Source organism: Schistocerca serialis, chromosome 7 (genome assembly GCF_023864345.2).
Source record: "Schistocerca serialis cubense isolate TAMUIC-IGC-003099 chromosome 7, iqSchSeri2.2, whole genome shotgun sequence".
Classification (NCBI taxonomy): Eukaryota; Metazoa; Arthropoda; class Insecta; order Orthoptera; family Acrididae; genus Schistocerca; species Schistocerca serialis.
In genome coordinates, this window is record NC_064644.1 from 293292038 (window position 1) to 293309513 (window position 17476).

The 17476-nt window shown below is 37.8% G+C and overlaps 1 protein-coding gene across 1 annotated transcript in view; it reads left to right on the top strand.

Annotated features, from left to right (window-relative positions):
- The window catches only part of LOC126413024 (synaptotagmin-11), a gene marked incomplete at its 5' end in the record, with an annotated part of 183747 nt that extends 168050 nt beyond the window's left edge, over positions 1-15697 (top strand). The window contains one exon of the mRNA XM_050082917.1: positions 12211-15697. Within this exon, the coding sequence (XP_049938874.1) occupies positions 12211-12330 (120 nt within the window). The remainder of the gene's footprint in view (positions 1-12210) is intronic.
- Between the last annotated feature and the right edge of the window lie 1779 nt (positions 15698-17476).

Consider the following 17476-nt stretch of genomic DNA (forward strand, 5'->3'; position numbering starts at 1 on the left):
GTTGATCACAACATTGTCCCTCACTACAGGTATTGTTGATGAATGATGGCTGACATGTCGAGCATTTGATATAAAGAACATCATCTTTGCTAAAAATCAGTTGTTATGCTAATTACTGCTTTTGTATCATATGAAGCGCTATCTATTGGTCATTTTGTGGACTTTATGTGATTTCAATAAAAGCAACATGTCATTTCAAGCAAGTGCATCAGTTTTAATCCCTCCTCCTGCATTATTCCATCAAGTATTGAATTTTGAAATGTTAACATACTTTTGGGTCACCCTGTAGTAATATTTCATTATTTTCAGTCACTGTATTGTATTGCATTTTAATAATTGCGCATTATGTCTTATTTCCATAGCTTGAAGATCCCTCTCTGTAAGGTCCATTGAATACAACTAATGTAATGAAAACAAGTGGTACTTTTATACGAGGTGTAACCCCAAAAGTAAGATCTCCTATTTTTTATAAGTACATAGACCTGTTTATTTCTACAATGGTTTATACATCAGTTTACAGCTTGAACATTTAGCTATTTTTTGACATAATCACCATTTCTGTCACTGCATTTCTGTAGATGCTGTGGCAGTTTTTGTATAAGTTTTGAAGCTCTTCTTTCACCTCGTCTTGGGAGCTGAATCACTTTCCAGCCAAATGTTCTTTTAACTTAGGGAACAGGTGATAGTCACTGGGCACTAAGTCAGGACTATAGGGTGGGTGGGTGATTATGTTCCACTGAAACTGTTGCAGGAGAGCAACGGTTTGCCGAGCGCAGTGTGGGTGAGCGTTTTCATGGAAAATGTGTACACCCTTGCTCAACATTCCTCTTCTTCAGTTCTGAATTGCCCATTTGGGTTTTTTCAGAGTCTCACAGTAACTGTGAGCGTTAATTGTGGTCCCAGTGGGCATAAAGTTGACCAACAACACCTCTTTCCGATCCCAAAACACGGTTGTCATGACTTTACCAGCAGACTGTGTTAGTTTGAATTTCCGTGGCTTTGGTGAAGAAGGATGCCACCGCTGGCATGATTGTTACTTGGTCTCAGGTGTAAAGTGGTATGCCCAGGTTTCGTCACCCGTGACAATTGAGTCCAGAAACAGCATGGCAGTGAGCTGGTATGATATGGGCATACAAAAACTGCCACAGTGTCTACAAAAATTGCATCAACAGAAATGGCGATTATGTCGAAAAATAGCTAAATGTTCAAGCTGTAAACTGATGTAAACCACTGTAGAAATAAACAGGTCTATGTACTTACACAAAAATAAGAGACCTTACTTTAGGGATTACCCTCGTACGTTTTGTGCTCACATCAAATGGGGTAACAGAAATAGAGAAGTTACCCTTCAAGGTTAGAGGCATTATCTTATTGCAGGATTTCTAGTAAAACAGAAGAATGTGGCTCTATATGCATAAGACAAAGTCAAGTATGAGTTATCAAATTTAAACCAAACAGCACTTTGAATGCCATGCTGCATTATTTAATTTGGGATCAAATGAGCACAGAGCTATAGCTGGGCATAAGTCACAGATTGAGAAATCCTTTATTAAGTAACCGGTGTGAAAATTAAGAGAGTTTTGATTAATATTTGAAGAACCACTGTATGTAGGGAATTTTATGTTAGACAGCAGTGATCGTTCAAATCAAGAGTTACTGATGTCCAGCTCTGACTTATTCTCACAGTAACAGTCCCTACAAGTACTGGTTATAGTGACCACTTGTTTATAGATCCAGTACTTTATTGGAAATGACATTAAATCCATAATTAATGAACTAATCAGAAATAGAAAATGGATACACTGAAGCAATGGCCAACACGTGTGAAGCTTTTTTCACATAGTATTCCACTGAATAATAAGTGTGTCATATACCTATGCCACTACTGCCCATAGCAAGGATGATTGGCATGTGCACCCTGTCATGAACTCAACAACTCGTTGGAAGGCTCCTGCAGATATACTGAGCCAATTTGCCTCTATAGCCATCTATAATTGCAAAAGTGTTGCTGGTGAAGGATTTTGCACATAAACTGACTTCTTGATTATGTCCCATAAATGTTTGATGGGATTCATATTTGACAATCCAGGTGGCAAAATCATTTGCTCAAATTATACAGCATATTCTTCGGACCAATTGCAAACAATTGTGGCCTGGTGACATGGCACACTGTCATCCATAAAAATTCTGTTACTGTTTGGGAACATGAAGTCCACAAATGGCTACAAGTGGTTTCCTTGTAACCAAACATTACCAAATCCAGTCAATGATTGGGCCAGTTGGACCAGAGGACCCAGTCCACTCCATGTAAACACAGTCCACACTATTATGGAGCCACCACCAGCCTGCACAGTGCCTTGTTGACAACTTGGGTCCATAGATTCATGGGGTCTGCATCACACGCAGACCCTACCACAGCTCTTACTGACAGAAATCAGGACTCATGTGACTAGGCCATGGTTTTCCAGTCATCAAAGGTCCAACCAATATAGTTACGAGACTAGGAGAGGTGGCGCAGGTGATGTCGTACTGTTAGCAATGCATTTGCACTGGTCTTCTGCTGCCACAGCTCAATTACATCAAATTTCACTGTACTTTCCTAATAGATACATTCATCGTACATCCCACATTGATTTCTGTGGTTATTTCACTCAGTGTTGCTTGTCTGTTAGTAGTGATAACCCTAAGCAAATGCTGCTACTCTCAGTCATTAAGTGAAGGCTGTGTTGTCCATGGTGAGAGGTAATGTCTGAAATTTGGTATTCTCAGCACACTCATGACACTGTGGCTCTCAGAATACTGAATTCCCTAATGATTTCTGAAATGGAATGTCCCATGTATCTAGCTCCGACTAGCACTCTGCATTCAAACTCTGTTAATTCCTGTTGTGTGGCCACAATCACATCAGAAACCTTTTCACATGGGTCATCTGAATACAAATGAGAGCTCCATCAATGCATTGTCCTTTTATACCTTGTGTCTGCAGTACTACCATCATCTGTATATGTGCATATTGCTATCCAATAACTTTTGTCATCTCATTGTGTAATGTTTCTATGTCATATATTTAGACATTCAGATTTCTTTTTCATTTGTTAACATCTGATGATGATGATGATGATGATGATGATGAGAAGACACATACATTCATTGTGGCCATGGTGGTTTAGCTTCAATCACACACGAGAGTCAGAATTTTTCCTCATTCCAGTCCCTCCAGGCAGGCCCCACATACACTCAGCCTGCTATCAGATTGAGTACCATGGATCTTTTCCAGGGTAAAAGATGACCTGAGCAATGTGCTCATAATCATCCCCCTGCTAGTGCCACGGCAAGTGAAAGGTTGCACTCTACCTACAGTCAGGCCAGGAATGCATTCGCTGGTTGAGTGCCACACACTTTACTTTTTTAAGTTTATTCTGACAACATCTTGTCCAAGCTTCCAGTGTGACAGATAAAAAAAAAATTCAGACAGAAATGAAAACAGGACAGTTGACATCTAGAATCAATTTCAGTCACCCAACCAGAAATTATGCTATTATTAAAATACAGCTTTTCCAATTAATAAGAGGAGCATGCCAGCACATTAAAATTCTGTGCTGACTTGTTAGAGCTTGTCTTGAGATACATTTATGATTGGATTGTTCCTCAAAGCGTATTCCCTGAAACAGTGAAATATGTAGTAGGTATGACCATTAATGAAACTGGGGAGAGGCATGTACCACATGTTTATTTTAGAACTGAGATTCCTGTTTCTGACAATATCTTGTTGTCAACAGCTAAGTTTAACTTTTATAATTTCTCAGAAATTTAGGTTGTGGTTAAATAATCAAAAATATCATATCGGGATTTTTCTGGAACATTTCCAAGGCAGCTTTGACTGTCACCCTTAAAAAAATTACTTAGGAAAAAAAATGTCATGATATCAGTTACAAAACACTTGCAAAGCTGGAGCTTTGCTGTTTTAATACAAAACAGATAGTTCTTGTACTACAGAAATCAAGCTCTATCAGCAGGAAGTTGTGGGTGGGCAATTGAAATATGAGTTCATCAATGATTAGTTCCTCTTTTTTATGTACAGTGAAACCTCATGAATTTGGGCTGATCAGGGTGAGTTCCAGTCTGAATTACTGCAAGCCTGAATAACAGAAATGTTTTCTTAACTAGCTATCTGAAGCTATAATTAGGAATACAACATACAATGTACACAGTAGTCAAAGACTACAGAATCTATAATATTATGTGAAATAATGTACAGTATATTTAATTCAAAAGCAACTAATGTAATACCATAATAATGAAGACTGAGGTTAAACAGATCAAAGTAATAATACACATTCAAAGGTGATATTAAACAGGCTGGACGAACTTATACAAGTGCAGTTATTTTTAATGGTGGCTGAGGACTATGTACTGAACAACATTACTGATACATCAATTTTTACTTCATTTGTAGACTAACAGCTGTAGCTATTATGAGTAGTATATTTTTGGATTGGTTAGTACTTTCACGTACATGTGACAAGAACAAGACATTAACGCTTATTTTCCCCTGGGCAGCAGGTCAGGTGCTGAAGTGTGTATGCAAAACAGTTTACTTATATTGATGGGCAAAGTCCACTTAACAGTTCAGTTATGACCATACAGAAGATGTCAGGTAGTAAATTATGTGACATGTCTGAACAACTAACACACTGAAATGGGTACATATTAAGGTAGCAATGATCACAATATCTGCACTTACAACCACAACACCCTGTATACTCTACTGCACACATAAAGTGAAAGTCTTCACTGTACTGAAAACTGATATCCTAATTTTACTGTAAAATGGCACCTACTATACCAGTTATTTGCTGCTGTAATCTGGATCGACAATGAAAGGCCAAAGAACCACTACCACTTGACATTGATGCCATGGAAATACACTCCTGGAAATGGAAAAAAGAACACATTGACACCGGTGTGTCAGACCCACCATACTTGCTCTGGACACTGCGAGAGGGCTGTACAAGCAATGATCACACGCACGGCACAGCGGACACACCAGGAACCGCGGTGTTGGCCGTCGAATGGCGCTAGCTGCGCAGCATTTGTGCACCGCCGCCGTCAGTGTCAGCCAGTTTGCCGTGGCATACGGAGCTCCATCGCAGTCTTTAACACTGGTAGCATGCCGTGACAGCGTGGACGTGAACCGTATGTGCAGTTGACGGACTTTGAGCGAGGGCGTATAGTGGGCATGCGGGAGGCCGGGTGGACGTACCGCCGAATTGCTCAACACGTGGGGCGTGAGGTCTCCACAGTACATCGATGTTGTCGCCAGTGGTCGGCGGAAGGTGCACGTGCCCGTCGACCTGGGACCGGACCGCAGTGACGCATGGATGCACGCCAAGACCGTAGGATCCTACGCAGTGCCGTAGGGGATCGCACCGCCACTTCCCAGCAAATTAGGGACACTGTTGCTCCTGGGGTATCGGCGAGGACCATTCGCAACCGTCTCCATGAAGCTGGGCTACGGTCCCGCACACCGTTAGGCCGTCTTCCGCTCACGCCCCAACATCGTGCAGCCCGCCTCCAGTGGTGTCGCGACAGGCGTGAATGGAGGGACGAATGGAGACGTGTCGTCTTCAGCGATGAAAGTCGCTTCTGCCTTGGTGCCAATGATGGTCGTATGCGTGTTTGGCGCCGTGCAGGTGAGCGCCACAATCAGGACTGCATACGACCGAGGCACACAGGGCCAACACCCGGCATCATGGTGTGGGGAGCGATCTCCTACACTGGCCGTACACCACTGGTGATCGTCGAGGGGACACTGAATAGTGCACGGTACATCCAAACCGTCATCGAACCCATCGTTCTACCATTCCTAGACCGGCAAGGGAACTTGCTGTTCCAACAGGACAATGCACGTCCGCATGTATCCCGTGCCACCCAACGTGCTCTAGAAGGTGTAAGTCAACTACCCTGGCCAGCAAGATCTCCGGATCTGTCCCCCATTGAGCATGTTTGGGACTGGATGAAGCGTCGTCTCACGCGGTCTGCACGTCCAGCACGAACGCTGGTTCAACTGAGGCGCAAGGTGGAAATGGCATGGCAAGCCGTTCCACAGTACTACATCCAGCATCTCTACGATCATCTCCATGGGAGAATAGCAGCCTGCATTGCTGCGAAAGGTGGATATACACTGTACTAGTGCCGACATTGTGCATGCTCTGTTGCCTGTGTCTACGTGCCTGTGGTTCTGTCAGTGTGATCATGTGATGTATCTGACCCCAGGAATGTGTCAATAAAGTTTCCCCTTCCTGGGACAATGAATTCACGGTGTTCTTATTTCAATTTCCAGGAGTGTATTTTCGTGTTCAATATCTGTTGATATTGGTTTAAAGAGGGAACTTAATATTGGTTGAGACTCATTTGTACACTGTTCTTTTTTCACTTATTGTTGGATCTCTTGCTTATCTGGATTAATACCAATGACTTTGATAAGTGTGTCCAAATTTTCCCTTACATTTGACAGTTTAAGTACTTGCACATCCACAATAACTACACATGTCAGAGAAATGAGTAGGAACATCGTCTAAAATACACAATGATTTTACATCTCCAGATTTGAATTTAACTTTTCGATTTTGAATCTCGAAACTTCAGAGATGAAGTAGTTCTTGAACCAATCAGAGAATAATAGTGTCACATTTCCTGCCTTTTTGTGAGCTTTATTGGTGACTGGGATATGCTAAATAATATTTTTGATTGGTCTAAGCTTTACCTCTCATTCATCTGTGAGTGATTTTACATGGTATGACCCATCAGTATTAACACACTTAAGAGCAGTGGTTTTGTTCCACACTCACTTTATGTCGAAGAACTGAACTGTTTTTCCTGCTGGTCTGTGTACTGCTGAGGGTAAACTCCCAAAACAAATTAATTTCATCTGCATTGTAGAACTGAATCAGAGACAAATTTCATTCTTCTGATAATGTTTAACTGTTTATGAACTGGTTCAACATGTACAATATTTGCTCTTAAACTTCCCTCACCACTTTTCTGTTAAATGTATTGTGATAGTCATGGAATCTGAAAAGCCATCCAGCACTATCCTTGTAACCTATATGGTGTAAGATATCTGAAAATCTTTCCACTGCAACTTGTAGTTTGATTTCTTACAGGAAACTGAAGAGTATTGCTTTTTGTACCAGGTGTACATGGTATTGTAGATGTTGGTCATTTTGGTCCAGCATTCTGTTTCCATTTTCTGGCAACTTTGTCTTGTTTTAGCACAAAGAACAAAGTTTTATTGTAATTTTTCTTGAAATAAAAAGTTGACTCGCACTATACTGGATTGTATCAGCCACTTCCAGTTTATCTTTTAAAAGTTATGATTTATATTTACCCCTAATGCTCACCTTGGTTATTTTGTCTGGATAGATATGTACCAAGTACAACAGTTCACAATGGGAGGGAACCTCCATAGTACAGAGTCACTGTAAAGAAACTTCTAAAGAAATAGATTACTGCACAATACGTGTAAAACAAAGCAATGGACTATAGATAGAGATGCTGAATGAAATGCATCTGGCTGTCAAGAGAGCAATGGATGATGCCTTTAATGACTACTGTAGCAGAATATTGTCAAGTGATCTTTCACTAACCTAAAGAAATTCTGGTCAAATGTAAAGGCTATTAGAAGCACCAAAGTAAGTGTCCAGTCCCTAGTGAATGAGACAGGAACTGAAATTAAGGGTAGCAAAGCAAAAGCTGAAATGCTTAACTTAGTTTTCAAATGTTCCTTTACAAAGGAAAACCCAGGAAAATTGCTCCAATTTGATCCTTGTACCACTGAAAAGATGAATGAAAGAAGTATTAGTGTCAGTGGTGTTCAAAAACAACTGAAATCTTTAAAACTGAACAACACTCCAGGGCCTGATTCTATAGTGAATTTTTTTCTGAGTTAGCCTCCCCTATTACCGTAACCTATTGTAGATCCCTCAAACAAACAACCATGCCCAGTTCTTGGAAAAAGGCACACGTCACACCCGCCTACAATTTAGGTACTAGAAGTGAACCACAAAATTACGGTCCAATATCTTTGACATTGATTTGTTGTAGAATCTTAGAACATATTCTGAGCTCAAACATAATGCTGTGTCTTGAACAGAATGACTTCTTCAATACCAACCACATGGATTTCAAAAACACTGATCGTGTGAAACCCAACTCGCACTTTTCTCACATGATATACTGAAAATTTTGCATCGAGGCAATCAGGTAGATGCAGTATTTCTTGACTTCTGAAAAGCATTTGACTCAGTACCATACCTACACTTTTTGTCAAAAGGATGATCATATGGGGTATCAAGTGAAATTTGTGAGTGGACTGAGGACGTTTTGGTACATAGGATACAACATGTTATCTTGCAAAGAGTGTCATTGTCAGATGTAGAAGTAACTTCAGGAAAGTGGTTGGAACCCTTGTTGTTCATGTTGTATATTAATGACCTTGTAGACAATATTAATAGTAAAATCAGGCTTTTGCAGATAATGCATTATCTATAATGAAGTGCTCTCTGAGAGAAGCTGCATAAATATTCAGTCAGATCTTGATAAGATTTCAAATTGGTGCAGGGATTGGCAACTTGCTCTAAATGTTTGGAAATGTAAAATTTTGCACTTCACTATATGAATAAATGTGGTGTCCTATGACTACAATATCAATGAGTCACTGTTGGAATTGGCCAACTCATACAAGTACCTGGGGTAACACTTTGTAGGGATATGGATGGAATGATCACATAGGTTCAGTCATGGGTAAAAATCACTTGTGAGATCCACCCTAGAATACTGCTCAAGTGTGTGGGACCTGTACCAGATAGGACTGACAAGGCTTGCTGAACCTATGCAGAGAAGAGCAGCATTAATGGTCACAGGTTTGTTTAATCTGTGGAAGAGTGTCACACAGATACTGAAGGAACTGAACTGGAAGACTCTTTAAAACAGATGCGAACAATGGTGATAGCGTGCATGTACAACTGTCAAGAAAATACGTTCCACATAATGTACACATCTGCAAGACAAATGTGGACCCTCACCATAATTTATTTTTTATGAACTGCAGATTAAAAGTGAAGAAATTGCAGAGAGGTAGGAAATTGAACAGATGGGATGTGAACAGATTAAAAGAAGCAAAGGTTGTAAAATCTTTTAAAGAGAGCATTATGTAACAATTGACTAAAACAGGGGAAAGGAATGTAATAGAACACAAATGGGTAGCTTTGAGAGATGAAACAGTGAAGGCTGCTGCAAAGGATCAAGCAGAGAAAGCAACAGTGTTCAGTAGTAATCCTTGGCTGATGCACAAGATTTGAATCTTAATGACAGAAGAAGAAAATATGAGCATAGAGCAAATGAAGTAGGCAAAAGGGAATACAGATTTTATAAAGCCTTGTCGCCAGTTTTGTAAAGGCCTCGTCACTACTGCTGTAATGGTGGATCAAGTGTGAGAGTTCATGAAACAGCTTCTGGTGCAGTACACCACTAAGACAATTTCTCCTTGCCACTATTACACAGCTATGCCCCAGCATCAGGTAATAGGCTAGGAGAACAAAGGTTCTACAACACTCCAACTAATTAGTAACAAAGTCACACAAATTATTTAAAAAGGTTTACTTATCTTTGTGCCTAGTTCAATAACAAGTCTGCAACACTGCTTGTAATATAACACAACAAAGGCCCTCAATGGCTAAGTGTAAATAATCATAGGTTAACTTCACAGTACATAGCAAGTGCAATTTACAACAACTCTCTGTTTACTTGTAAGAGTTCACTAAACAAAGTTCCCTGTCTAAGTCAACCATGGACAATGATCTATAACGAAGTGGGCAAGAGCTGCTTCTCTTCTGAGTAGGTTTCAGTCCATTGTCATTTGGTCATTGGTAGATTGTACTCTGCCAGCAATTGGCCAAGGCAAAATCGATATAAGTGCCGTCCATGGCACTGGCGGAACTCGCACAAGTGGCGAGTCTCTATGACACTGGCACCAGCTCACACCCTTGTGCCTGTGGTGCTTTTGCCCTGGCTGTGTCTTGTTTGGACACCACAGCAACAGACATCTAAAATATGAGATTGATAGCAAGTGCAAAATTGCAAAGCAGGAATGACTGTAAGAGAAATGCAAGGATGTAGAGCAATGTACAACTAGGGGAAAGATAAATGCTGGGGAAAACTCAAGGTGAACAGAATACATAGAAGGGCTATAAATGAAAAATGAAATAGAAGATAATATTATAGAAAGGGAGAAAGAAGTAGATGACAAGTTGGGAGATATGACACTGTGAGACAGTTTGACAGAACACTGAATGATTTAAATTAAAACAGGGCCCATGAAGTAGATGACATTCCCTCAGAATTACTGAGATTCTTGGGAGAGCCATCTATGACCATTCCATCTGGCATGAAAGATACACAAGATACTCCAAGAAAATGTAATAATTCTAATTCTAAAGAAGTCAGGTGCTGATAGATGTAAATATTGCCAAATTATCAGTTTAATGACTCATGGTTGCAAAATGCTGACAAATTATTTACAGAAGAATGGAACGATTGGTAGAAGCTGACATTGGAGAGGATAAGTTTGGGTGCTGGGGAGATGACGGAACATCCAAAGTTGTAGCTTAAAAAAGAGTTTAATAAAACCTATACATTAATTTAGAGAAAGATTTTGACAGTGTTGACCAGAACACACTCTTTAATATTCCAAAGGTAGCAGGGATAAAATACAGGGAGCAAAATGTTATCTACAAATTATTCAGAAACAAGGCTGCAGTAATATGGGTCACACAAAGAGAAGCAGTAGTCAAAAATGGAGTGAGAAAGTATTGTTGCCTATCACTGACATTATTCCACTTGTAGATTGACCAAGTAGGAAAGGAATTAAAGTTCAAGTAGAAGAAATAAAAACTTTGAGGTTTGCCAGAGACACTGTAATTATGTGAGAGACAGCAAAAAAACCTGGAAGAGCAGCTGAATGGAATGGTTAGTATCTTGAAAATGAGTTATAAGATGAACACTGACAAAAGTGGAATAACATTAATAGAATGTAGCTGACTCAGATTAGATGGTGCTGAAGGAATTAGATTAGGAAGTGAAACACTAAGAGTAATAGATGAGTTTTGCCATTTGGACAGCAAAATAAGTGATGAATGTCGAAGTAGAGAGCACACAAAGTGGGTCCAGGCATTAGGAAGAAAAGTATTCTGAAAACAAGGTATGTGTTAACATCTAACACTCTGAAGGACTGTGGCCTTGCTCAGAAAAGAAACGTGGATGATAAGCAGTTCAGATAAGAAGAAAATAGAAATTTTTTAAATGTGTGCTACAGAGGAATGCTGAAGAGCAGATTAGTAGATTGAATAACTTATGAGGAGGTACTGAATCAAATTGAAGAAAAACGTAATTTATGACCCAACTTGACTAAAAAAAGTGACTGATTGGACACACCAGAGGCATGAAGGAATCATCAATTTGGTAATGGAAGGATGAGTGGTGATGGGAGGGGGGGTAAAATTTGTAGAGGGAGAGTAAGGGATGAATAAAACAATCAGGTAATGTTGATATAAGTTGCAGTAGTTCTTTGGAGATGAAAAGCCTTGCACATGATAAAGTAGCATGAAGAGCTGCATAAAATTAGTCTTCAGACTGAAGACCACAACATCATCATCATCATCATCATCACCACCATCATCATCACTATCACCATCACCATCACCATCAACAACAGGTGATTGCTAAAATCTACAAGCATTAAAAATAAATCTCTTCTTTTATCAAACTGTTACTGTATCTTCGTAGTTAATACAGCTGAACCATGGGCTGCAGTGATACTTAAGCATGTCTGATATGGAAACCAGTGGTAAAATGTATACCTGATTAATACAGAATAACTGATCTTCATATTAGCTTCTCATGAAAGTACAATATTTATAGTAAATAAATACCTGTTATTTGAGTATCTATCTTGCATTCCTTTTAATACACATTGGTTTTTGTTGTGTTCCTTAAAAACTCCTTAAAATGACAATATTAATGCTTGATATCTTTTCTGAGAGTATTTGGAATATTTAGTTATATACATAAATAGGAAGCGTACTTGGTGGATCAATGTGCATTAACTCCTTTTTTTATTTTCTGATGTAATACAAATATTCCCCACTACAGGTAATAGGTCGCCTGGAACTTGGAGCAGCAAAAAGCACTGGTTCAGCACTCCACCACTGGAATGAAGTCTGCAACTCACCACGCAGGCAGATTGCAGAGTGGCACAAACTCCGAGAGTAATAAATGAACACCCAGAGTCATTTTCGTTACAAGTGTGATTTGGTATAACTGGGTGTTAGAAATTCCATGCAAACCCCCACTTATTGTCTCTATTATAATCACATCATGACCAACCTCATAGTAATTCACTTTAACCTATGTTTTGGAAGTCAGCTGTTGGTGTTGTATTATATGTATATGAAACAGAATTTCTGTAATTAACAGTTAAAAGTATATCAAATTACAATTTCCTATGAAAAAGCAATGTTTGTTATGTAGGCTTACAAGGTTTTTTCAGTGCTGCTTGATATCAGCTGTAACAAAAAAATAATGTATATTGAGCCTCATTTCAAAACAACTCATTTGTACTTGTGGGGAGAACAAATTAAAGCATGCCAGTATGTCTTATTTGAACTGAGAAGAACATCTCTTGGTAATCATAACTCTGAATAACAAAAAATCTGTCTGCTACTTGTGTGCATCTCAATCCTTTGCAGAACACTAAATGTTGCATAACTTTGGTAAACACCATATCCTTGAACAACAATGGCTGGAAAAACAGCTATTCAAATTGCTGTTCAAAAGTAAGTTGGAACAGTAAAGTGGTGCACAGATTTACATCCATATCTTACATACTCACATGATTTCATTTACTAACAATGTAAACATGAGCCAATTTCATGCTCCTACTCAATCTCAGCTAGATTGTCACAGGTGTTTGGTTGTTTTGCTCTGTTAATGTTTGCAGTATTTCAGCTTCCAAAACCAGAATGAATAACATTTTATTTGAAGGCTTTAAGTATCCAAGTGGGTGAATCCTGAGAAAAAAATTGTATTTCTGTAATTACAGTAATTATTTTCAAGTTTCTTATTTAAAAACAATTAATGAAACAGTTGTTAGGGACATGGTTCTGGTGTAAAATGTTATATTAATTTTATCAAAATATGGAATCCTTTACCCTCAACATATTGTTATACATGAGATCCTCATACAGCTCCTACTTGAGATATTAACCTTAAACTGCAAAAATTTGTAACATGTTCTACATCTACATGGATAATCTGCAAATCACATTTAAGTGCCTGGCAGAGGCACAGATTGTGTCAAACTGTGTTCCCTCAAAATATAAACTGAGCATAAATAATGAAGAACTCTACAAATCCATTGCATATAGTGTGCTTGACTGCATACTGTCACATGTGTTTACTGATAAACTATTGTTTTATTCCAGTTTTACAAATGTGAAGGAACCAGCTTTCAAGACAGAGTATTTCCTCAACTGAGACAAAGGCCCTACTTGCATTTTTATTTACTTGATTGTTCATACCAAATCAGTTACAATATAATCAATATTTAGCGAGGCAAATTTTCTTATAAAATTTTATAAAAATAATGAATATTAATTCAGCTCCTCCGTTCAAGTACTTGGATTTCCTGAAAGTGATTTCCTTTCTTTATGTACTCTATTTAAAGTACATATTGTGAAAACTCCTATATTTTTACGCTAAAAGAAGAGATACATTTGTTGAGACATCCTTAAAACTGTGGCTGTCATATGAAGTTGATGCTAGCTTCAGTTTGGCAACTTCCTTCTCAGGGCATAACACAAATTCTTGCTCCAAGTTGCAAAGTGTGTACTGTGATTAACTACTGAGACACATTAACGATTTGCCCTGGACCATATCTTGCAAACTCATCTCTGTTGTTTCATGCTAATGCTTTCTTGCCTGAGGGAAGAAGGGTTTAAAGACACTATTACCAAAAATGCTAGCACATATTCAAATTTATCGCATGTGTTTCATCACCAACCACAGAAGCCCTTTAATTCTGCCACTGGAATAATGTTTCTAGTAAAGGAATTTGGTACAGGAAAAGTGGAAGAGTAACATTCCATTATATCATGAAGGACTATTAAACAGTTCAAGTAACATAGTATATGCTGTAAAAGCCAGATATGTTTTCAACTCATGTCTAACACACAGTTTTAGTATCTCAAAAAGGTTCATGATTGAACCTCCCCAGCATCACAGAGTTAAATTAAATCACATTCATTTTCTTTAATAGATGCCAACTACACCACTGTTCTGTGTTTTATTGTGCATATCTTTAATTTTGTCGTCTTTTAACAAACATTTCACTAAAATTCAGAGGCAAAACTGTCAGGGTAAAGACAAGAGTCTTGCTTCATCTCAGGCAACAGTTCCTGTGTGATAATTAAACTACAATTTCTATTTTATAAATTTTATAGGCCTATGTAATGATTCTTATTGTAATTATGTGATTTTCCTTGAGCTGCAATTACTTGTCTGGTAGATATCCCAGTACCAATAACACCCATTCACATAACCCATAATTATGTTTTAACACATTGAATGTCAATGTTTTGTTTATTTAATACCATACTTATGTGTTTTCACTTCTAACAATGATGAGATTAATTTCTTAGTTTTGCACTTATATTTAAGTAACAACATATTTCATAGTTCAACAGAAATTCTTGAAAAAGTAATTTCCATAAAACAGTGGAAACTGTTAAGAGAGAAACAGTATCAATTGTAAAAAATGATACTCCTGTTCTGATGTAAAAACAACAGAACATTGATTGTAACATGATCTTAATGCTCAGATATTTCTGTGAAAAGAAATCAAAATGTAAATATTGACCTCTGATGATGAAGTAATATTGGTACTTTTATCATTTAATTCTAACTGAACGCTAATGTCACCAGTCTGAATAACCAGAAGTAGGACAGGCAAGCAACAGGAAGATAAGCTATGTTGTGTCATTTGCTTCGGCTTCAATTTTGCAAATTTATCTAGAGCTATCTGCAAGATAAGTAAATGACACAATGCTGTATTTGGTGTTATGTGTTTATTACTACTGTCATAAGCTTTTTAAGTTAAATTCATAATTGACTTTTTTCCTAATTGTTTACCAAACCTTTAGAGGTAAGACAGCTTAATTTTATGGAAGAGATCACAGGTGCATATATTTTGATTAATAAATTATCCTTGTTCATCGTGGAGGGCTGTTTCTGCAGTGCAGAGGAACAAATTATGATTTTTCATGAATAAAACATAGCCTTTTTTATATTTTTATATGAGTGAAGTAGAGTTTGAGTAGTGGATATGGAGCTTTCATTGTTCCATTTATATTTGTTGACTAATTATTGCTGTGAACTGGATCCGTGGCAAGTGCTTCAGTAGGTGAAATTCATCCAAAATATTTGTACAGTTAGTAATAGATAACCCAGTACTTTCACCCATAGAATACAAGTTCATAAGAACTTATCTATTTTCTTCACCACTAAAAAATTGCAGCCTTACTGTAACATTGTGATACATTTCATGTTAATATTAGAATGTCACTGTAATTTATGTACCAATATTGACTAGTTTAATAAAGTACATTAACATAACAAATCTCAAATTTATGGAGCACCTTGTACCATAAAAAATCATTATTGAGAAAGGTTTTCCCTTCTGTTATACTTCGATAAAAAATTGTGCTTAAAATGAGCGATGAAATTTTTAGTCCCCGAGACCTTTAAATCAGCAAAATCGTTTATGAGTATATACAGTGATCTAAAGCAGTGGTCATCAAACTGCATCCCATTGGGCACATGTGGTCTGAATCACACAACGGGCTGTCAGCTGTATTTTGTAAGAGTATGCATCTAGCAACTAACAGCTGAATTCAGTTACGTCAACAAATGTTAAGAGCTTTTTAAGAGTGTAATTTCCTTGCTTGATAACAAACAAAAATAGTTACAAAGACGGTAATATTTTAAGAAGTGCTTAATTTTAATTGATGTTGGTGAACTTGGCTGTGGGTAAAGTAAAGTTGGCCACTTACCTCTAAGGCAGATGGGTACATAACACAGCGGCTGAAGGGTGTGAGACATGGAAATAACATTGATTCATAAATGCACATTACAAAAATGGTCATCTTCAAATACAATACTTGTTTATAGTGAAGAATATTAAATTAATTAAGGATGTCATAGTACTACATAATGATTAGAGGAAGAAAGGCATTCAACACATTTAATAAAAATTTATGATAATATATCACATTGCATAATGTGTTTTAAATGTATGTAAAACTACCGTAATTAAGCAGTTACTCATTTGCTTTGACAGACAACAACACTTTGTCATGCAGATACAGTGTCACAGCTTTGTGGTAGCTGAGGATGTCAGCTATCTGAAGCAGAGAAAAGCCAACACAAAGTGTCCTGAATTGTGCTGACTCTTTATACTCAGTACCTGAGGACTGGCAACCAACATATCATGCCCTTACTATAGGTAGTCTATTGGGGCACATGACATACTAATGTACTGTTTTGTTTGACAACCACTGATCTGAAGAAATGACATTACACTTGACATGACCTAATTTGAATCTGACTTCATGATCCAGATACAAAATATTAAAAATTTTTAAAATGTTCTAAAGACTAGTTCCGAATGCCAAGTTGTGTTCAAAGAGGAAAATGGGCATAAACTGTTATAAAGCTTGATGTACTTAGTGAAAAACGGGTTTTTCCCATTGCAGATAGAGAAATAAGCAATGGAATGTAAAATGGGCATAAGAAAATTTGTCTCCTTTTACACATGTAAAATGAGAATTTTATTAGACTATACAGTACAGCAAGAAAATGGACAGGGGTGCTGTTTATACAACGAAGGTAAGTAGATACCAGATAATTCTCTCTTCAGCAAATCAATGAAGGCTCAGTCTGTAAGAAGAGATAGTTCAGTAGACTTAAGATTAAACACCCTAGAAATTGTTTATTTCTAAAGCTATTGAGTAGATGTGGAATATAACACAAGAGATGTAACTGTTCAGTTAGGGAGAGTGATTTAGCCTAGAATCCCGAAAATGTCTTCAACATTCAGTGTTTTACATTAGAGCACCTCCAGCCTCATTATGTTGCCTGAGCACAAACAAGCATAAGCAAAACATCATTCAAGTACAATTACAACAGTTGAAGCAGAACACTACATTAAATATGTCATTCCTGAACTGTCTGGGGCCATTTGATCAGTACAATCTGCAAACATAATAACTGAAGAGAAAACTGAAACACAAGATATAAAAATATGATTCACTGTGTTAACCATTACTGAAAGTTATGTGCATTAGAGATGTATAAATCGTGA